Genomic DNA, 8,061 nt, shown 5'->3' on the forward strand with positions numbered 1-8,061 from the left:
GCTCACTGCAAGCTCTGCCTCCCGGGTTCACGCCATTCTCCTGCCTCAGCCTCCTGAGTAGCTGGGACTACAGGCGCCCGCCACCACACCTGGCTAATTTTTTGTATTTTTAGTATTGACGGGGTTTCACCGTGTTAGCCAGGATAGTCTCAATCTCCTGACCTCGTGATTCACCCGCCTCGGCCTCCCAAAGTGTTGGGATTATAGGTGTGAGCTACTGTGCCCGGCCGGCTTTTACTAATTTTTAGAATTTTATTTTTTTGCTTGTTTTGTTTTGAGACAGGGTCTCATTCTGTCTCCCAGGCTGGAGTGCGGTGGCACAATCACAGCTCACTGCAGCCTCATCCTCCAGGGCTTAAGTGATCCTCCTGCCTCAGCCTTCCGAGTAGCTGGGGTTACAGGCATGCACCGCCACACCCAGCTGATTTTTAATTTTTTTTGTAGGACTGGGGTATTGCTATGTTGCCCAGGCTCGTCTCTTAAGTCTTGGGCTCAAGAAATCCTCATGCCTCAGCCTCCCAAAGTGCTGCGATTAAAGGCATGAGACATAGTGCCCAGCCCTTAAATTTTCTTAATGCTATAAGTGAAATTCTTTTTTAAAAATATAATTAAGAAATAGAGATGGTGTCTCGCTGAGTTGCCCAGGTTGGTCTTGAACTTCTGGGCTAAAGTGATCCTCCCATCTCAGCCTTCCAAAGTGCTGGGATTACAGGTGTGGGCCACTGTGTCCAGCCAGTAAAATTATTTTTTCCTTTTTTTTTGTTTTGAGCTAGAGTTTCTCTGTTACCCAGGTTGGAGTGCTGTGGCACAATCTCAGCTCACTGCAACCTCCGCCTCCTGGGTTAAAGTGATTCTCCTGCCTCAGCCTCCTGAGTAGCTGGGATTACAGGCATGAGCCACTATGCCTGGCTAATTTTTTTTTTGTATTTTTAGTAGAAGATGGAGTTTCGCCATGTTGGCCAGGTTGGGGTCTTGAACTCCTGACCTCAGGTGATCTGCCCACCTTGGCCTCCCAAATTGCTGGGATTACAGGCGTAAGCCAGTGAGACTGGCCAGCCAGTGGAATTCCTTACACTCCTTTATTCAACTCTTCCTTAACATGTGTCTTGGACATTTCACCATGCCCCATGGGATTCTGGGGTCAACATACCAATGGAACTGAACCTAATTATCTCTCAGATTCCACTTCTAGATAGAAATTCAAAGGCAAGGCTGGGCATGGGGGCTCACGTCTGTCATCCCAGCACTTTGGGAGGCCAAGGCAAATGGATTACTTAAGGTCAGGAGTTTGAGACCAGCCTGGCCAACATAGTGAAACCTGGTCTTTACTAAAAATACAAAAAATAGCTGGGCATGGTTGCGCACGCCTGTAGTCCCAGGTACTTGGGAGGCTGAGACAGGAGAATCGCTTGAACCCAGGAGGTGGAGGTTGCAGTAAGCTGATATTGTGCCACTGCACTCCAGCCTGGGTGACAGAGCGAGACCTGTCTAAAAAAAAAAAAAAAAAAAAAAAAAAAGAAAGAAAGAAAAAAGAAAAGAACAAAAGAAATTCAAAGGCAAACATAGTCCAAATTCAGACACTCAATGTCATCCACCTATATTATTAAATATAATATCACCTCCGCTAAACAACTGTACCTGGTACTGATAATTAAATCAGTCTCCTCTACCCCTAATATGCCCACGATTAGATCAAAAGCTGGCCAAGAATAGCCACTTATATAGCCCCTCCTGTGATGTATCACAGGGATCACTGTGTTTTATTTATCAGGAACACAATCTGAGAACATCTTTTTAAATCTCAGTTTTGACAAAACTTGGTGATAATATGATGATGTTCAATAATATTGGTGAGTTTGTGAATTTTACTCATGATCTTGTGAACCTGGAGATGTTTCTTCCCAAGAACCAATCAACCCCTGGCCCTCATCCTGATCAATGACAGAAGTCAAGCTGTCTGAAACACAGAGCCCTGGCCTAATTGTTTTTGTTTTTTTGAGACAGGGTCTTGCTCTATCATCCAGGCTGGAGTGATGTGGTGTGAACACGGCTCGCTGTAGCCTTGACCTACACAGGTGGGTGCCACCACGCCTAGCTATTTTTTTTTTTTTGGTAGAAATGGGGGTCTCACTTTTTTTGCCTAGGCTGGTCTTGAACTCCTGGACTCAAGTGATCCTCCTGCCTCGGCCTCCCAAAGTGCTGAAATTACAGGAGTGCACCACTGTGCATGGCCTAAATGTTTTAGGAGTTAGTGACAGACTAGAGAGAAAACTGGATTGCGTTCACGATCCAAACTCTCATAATTATTATGAAATACTGATTAACATATAGCACTTACTTTTAATCCCTAAATTTATGGAAGAATGATTTTGGCTTGCTACAAATCTTTCTAATAATCACCAATACTATATATGAAAATTCTACTATCTATGCTTAAAGTAATAAAAAACTTGGTGATAATATGAGTATGAGTGATCATTTAAAACTTAGTAAATGAGGTAACTTTGGCAATCTCTGAAATGGGTATGGAAAACAGTATTTTTCTACCTCTTCCATTTCACATATGGGACAAGGTCTGTTTTTTTTTTTTTTTTTTTTTTCTGAGACAGAGTCTTGCTCTCTCACCCAGGCTGCAATGCAGTGGTACAATCTCCGCTCACTGCAAGCTCCGCCTCCCGGGTTCACACCATTCTCCTGCCTCAGCCTCCCAAGTAGCTGGGACTATGGGCACATGCCACCACACCTGGCTAATTTTTTGCATTTTTAGTAGAGACGGGGTTTCACCATGTTAGCCAGGATGGTCCCGATCTCCTGACCTCGTGATCCGCCTGCCTCGGCCTCCCAAAGTGCTGGAATTATAGGTGTGAGCCACCGTGCCTGGCCAAGACAAGGTCTTTTCTGAAATATAGCTACTTTCTGAAAACTTGCATTATTGTGGTATTACATGTTATTTCGCAACATGTAAGACTATTAAGTTTGTTCTGTCTTCCTAATACCTTTTACGCTACCACCCTGAGGAACTAAAACCTCTTTTGCAGCAATTCTTTTAAAAATATTTTTTAAAGTAAGGTAGTGTAATGCCTGCAGCTTTATTCTTTTGGTAAAGATGGCTTTGGCTATTCAGAGTATTTTGTGGTTCCATATGATTGTTACAATTATTTTTTTATTTCTGTGAAAAATGCCATTGGCGTTTTAATAGGGATTGAATTGAGTCTGTAGATGGCTTTGGGTAGTATGGACATTTTAACAATATTAATTATTCCAATTAATGAACACAGACTATCTTTCCACTTATGACTGTTCTCTTCAATTTCTTCCATCAATATTTTATACTTTTCATCGTAGAGATATTTCACCTCCTTGGTTAAATTTATTCCTGGGCATTTTATTTTTTATTCTTTATAGCTATTATAAATGGGGTTGCCTTCTTAATTTCTTTCTCTTTTTTTCTGAGACAAGTCTTGCTCTGTTGCCCAGACTGGGGTGCAGTGTCAAGATCATGGATCACTGCAGCCTTGACCTCCTGGGCGCAAGTGATCCCTCTACCTTAGCCTCCCAAGTAGCTGGGACTACAGGTGTCAGCCAGCATGCCTCGCTAACTAAAAAAAAATTTTTTTTGTAGAGACAGGGTCTCCTTTTGTTGCCCAGGCTGACCTTGAACTCCTGGGCTCAAGTGATCTTCCACCCTCGGTCTCCCAAAGTGCTGGGATTATAGGCGCCTCGCCTTTTAATTTCTTTTTCAGATAGTTTGCTGTTGGTATAGAGAACTGCTACTTGGCCAGGCGCGGTGGTGCACGTCTGTAATTCCAGCACTTTGGGAGGCTGAGGTGGGAGGATAGCTTGAGCCCAGGAATTCGAGACCAGCCTGGGCAACGCGGCGAAACCTGCCTCTACAAAAAGACAAAAAAAAGTCAGTCGGACAAACACGGTGGCACATGCCCGTAGTCTCAGCTACTCAGCAGGCTGAGGTGGGAGCTGATGCTGGGGGAGGTTGCAGTGAGCCCAGATTGCACCACTGTATTCCAGTGTGGGTGACAGAACAAGACCCTGTCTCAGAAAAACAAAACAACTACTACAAAAAGAACTGCTATTATTTTTTTTCTTTCGGAGACGGAGGCTTGCTCTGTTGCCCAGGCTGGAGTGCAGTGGCACAAACTTGGCTTACTACAACCTCCGCCTCTCAGGTTCAAGCAATTCTCCTGCCTCAGCCTCCTGAGTAGCTGGGACTACAGGCACATACCGCCACGCCCGGCTAATATTTTGTATTTTTAGTAGAGATGGGGTTTCACTGTGTTGCCCAGGCTGGTCTTGAACTCTTGAGCTCAGGCAATCCACCCACCTCGGCCTCCCAAAGTGCTGAGATTACAGGTGTGAGCCACCGCGCCCTGCCTCCTGATTTTTTATTTTGTATCCTGCAACTTTACTGAATTCATTAATTAGTTCCAACAGGTTTTTGGTGGAGTCTGTAGAGTTTTCTATATATAAGATCACGTCATCTGCAAACAACAGGGATGGTTTGACTTTCTTCTTTCCAATTCGAACGCTCTTTCTTTCTTTCTCTTGCCTAATCGCTCTGGCTAGGACTTCTAGTACTATGTTGAATAGAAGCAGTGAAAGTGGTCATCCTTGTCTTGTTCCAGATTTTAGAGGAAAAGCTTCCAACTTTTTCTTGTTCAGTATGATGTTAGCTGCAGGTTTGTTATACATGACTTTTACTATATTGACATATATTCATTCTGTGCCTAATTTATGTAGGGTTTTCATCATGAAGGGATGTTGAATTTTATTACATGGTTTTTCTGTATCTATTGAGATGATCAGAGGGTTTATGTCCTTCATTCTGTTAATGTGATGTATCACATTTATTGATTTGCTTATGTTGAACTATCCTTGCATCCCTGGTTTGAATATCACTCAAACACAGCTGTCAGGGAAATAGATATCAAAACCACAAGAAGATATCCCCTCATCCCCATTAGAAAGGCTATTATCAAAAAGACAAAATGTAACAAATGCTGGTGAGGATGTGGAGAATGGGAACTCTTAAACACCATTGGTGGTCATGTAAATTAGTATAGCCATTAAGGACAAAAATATGAATGTTCCTCAAAAAATTAAAAATAGAACTACCAGGTTGGGCGCAGTGGCTCATGCCTATAATCCTAGCACTTTGGGAGGCCGAGGTGAGCGGATCACCTGAGGTCAGGGGTTTGAGACCAGCCTGGCCAACCTGGCGAAATCCTGTCTCTACTAAAAATACAAAAATTAGCTGGGCATGGTGGTGCATGCCTGTAATCCCAGCTACTCAGGAGGCTGAGGCAGGAGAACCACTTGAACCTGAGAGGCAGAGGTTGCAGTGAGCTGGGATGGCACCACTGCACTCCAGCCTGGGCAACACAGTGAGACTCTGTCTCAATTAAAAGATAAAATAAAATTAAAAAAAAAAAAGAACTATCATGTAATCCAACAATCCCTCTCCTGGGTATGCATACAACCAAAGGAAATGAAAGCAACATGTCAAAGTGATAGCTGTACCTCCATGTTTACTGCAGCTATTCACAACAGCAAAGATATGGAATCAACCTAAGTGTCCATCGACAAATGAATGGATAAAGAAAATGTGGTATATATACACAACAGAATACTACTCAGCCATAAAAAGAAAAAAATCCTGTCATTTGTGAAAATATGGATGAATCTTGAGAATGTTGTGTTAAGTGAAATAAGCTAAGCACAGAATGACAAATGCTACATGATCTCACTCAAATATGGAATCCTAGAAAGTTGATTGCATAGACTTAGAGAGTCCAATAATGGTTATTAGAGGCTGCGGAGATTAAAGGGGTAGGAGCTGGGGAGAGAGGTTTGTCAACAGGTACAAAGTTACAGATAGATGGAAGGCATAGGTTCTGGTGTTCTATTGTACAGTAGGGTAACTATAGTTAAGAATGTATTACATATTTCAACAGAGCTAGAAGAGAGAATTTTGAGTGACACAACAAAATGGCAAGTATTTTACTGATGGATATGCTAATCACCCTGATTTGATCATTACATAATTTATACATGAATCAAAACATCACATGGTACCCCATAAATATGTACAATTATGTGTCAATTAAAAACAAAATAAAACTTAAAAAAGTTAAACTACAATACGAGCCACCATTTTCACATAAAATTTAAAGGAAAGTACTGTAATTTGAGGAGTTTCATTTAAGTAATTTTTCTTCATTAAGGCTCAAAGTCTCATGTTACTCAAAGTAACATGTCATTTAAAAGTGGGTTTATTGCATATAAAGATACAGTAACTTCTTTAATGATTAAACATTTTTTCTTACCCTTTCTTGAAATACAAATGTTATTTCTTCATCTGTGGAACTCTGTTGGAAATATAAGCCTTTCATAGTCACCTAAAAATAAATACGTATACATGAAATAAAATAACAAGTCTTCCAGACTAAATGTAAGCAAAAATGGAAAAACAGCGCTGGCAAAGGATAAAATGACAACTATAATGTAGTTTTCAAATAAGTACATTTAGAAAATCTTTCTCAAAGTGATCAAATAAGAGAATATGCAACACTCTCTGGGCACCTGTCTTACCGAGAATGTGTTTACAGTTCAACCTTGTACTACAAAGGCAAACATGCTTCATTTTACTTTCCTATACAATAAAAAAGATTACTTAAAAGAAGTCTTATGATGGCCAGAGAAACTTAATTTTATTTATCTTTTATTAAATTTTCCTTTATTTACCATTTGTCAAAGGCTTTCAAAGTCTTAAAGATCATTAAAAAGGAGAAAGCGAACAGCCAAGACACTGGTTCAAACTGTGGCCCTAATTCTTCTCTGTCAGTCTATAAACCATTTAATGGAAGTATTTAAACTTACAGCTGGGCACGGTGGCTCACACCTGTAATCCCAGCACTTTGGGAGGTCAAGGCGGGCGGATCATCTGAGGTCGGGAGTTCGAGACCAGCCTGACCAACATGGAGAAACCCCATCACTACCAAAAAAAGAAAAAAAGAAAAAAAGAAAAAAAATTAGCCAGGCGTGGCAGTGCGCGCCTGTAATCCTCGCTACTCAGGATGCTGAGACAGGAGAATCGCTTGAAACCAGGAGGCGGAGGTTGCAGTAAGCCGAGATCATGCCATTGCACTTCATCCTGGGCAACAAGAGCGAAATTCTGTCTCAAAAAAATAATAAAATAAAACAAATAGGCAGGGCGCGGTGGCTCAAGCCTGTAATCCCAGCACTTTGGGAGGCCAAGACGGGCGGCTCACGAGGTCAGGAGATCGAGACCATCCTGGCTAACACGGTGAAACCCCGTCTCTACTAAAAAAAAAAATACAAAAAATTAGCCGGGCGTGGTGGCGACACCTGTAGTCCCAGCTACTCGGGAGGCTGAGGCAGGAGAATGGCGGAACCCGGAAGGCGGAGCTTGCAGTGAGCCACCATCGCGCCACTGCACTCCAGCCTGGGCGACAGGGCAAGACTCTGTCTCAAAAAAACAAACAAACAAACAAACAAAACAAATAAGCTTATATTCTGTGAACTTCTTGAGGCATCTCTAAAGATTCCACAAGTGCTTCTTTAATTTTCAGAGTAATTATATGGTAAGACTTTTTTATGCAAATTTTACAGAAGTATAAAATATAGAAAAGTACACAAATCCTTGAAGCTCCTAACTTGTTGAATTTCACAGTGTGAATAAGTCCACGTCACGGCAGGAGACACATCATCGTATACCTCCAGAAGTTCCCTGTGTCCCCTTCTCCTCCTAAGGAGACCCAATATCCTAAGTTTTAACAACACGGATTAGTTTTGTCTGCTTTTGAACTTTATATAAATAAAATTATACTCTTTAATGTCTGTTTTCTTTCTTTCTATATTAGGTTTGTGAGTCTCACTCACGTCAGTTACTTGTAGTTGTAGTCTATTCATCCCGCATTGCTACATGGTACTCCATTGTATAAACAAATTGCTATTTATCCATTCCACTAAAGACAGACCCTTGAATTGTTTCCAGTTTGGGGCTCTTTTTTTTTTTTTTTTTTT

The 8,061-nt window shown here is 41.5% G+C and overlaps 1 protein-coding gene across 2 annotated transcripts in view; it reads right to left on the reverse strand.

Annotated features, from left to right (window-relative positions):
- CRYZL1 (crystallin, zeta (quinone reductase)-like 1) overlaps positions 1-8,061 on the reverse strand; it is a 52,441-nt gene that overhangs the window by 35,911 nt on the left and 8,469 nt on the right. For both annotated transcript variants that reach the window (XM_011999124.1, XM_011999123.1), the window contains one exon: positions 6,342-6,413. In XM_011999124.1, the coding sequence (XP_011854514.1) occupies positions 6,342-6,407 (66 nt within the window). In that variant the 5' untranslated portion in view covers positions 6,408-6,413. The remainder of the gene's footprint in view (positions 1-6,341; positions 6,414-8,061) is intronic.

This window comes from Mandrillus leucophaeus, unplaced genomic scaffold (assembly GCF_000951045.1).
Source record: "Mandrillus leucophaeus isolate KB7577 unplaced genomic scaffold, Mleu.le_1.0 Scaffold582, whole genome shotgun sequence".
Taxonomy (NCBI): domain Eukaryota; kingdom Metazoa; phylum Chordata; class Mammalia; order Primates; family Cercopithecidae; genus Mandrillus; species Mandrillus leucophaeus.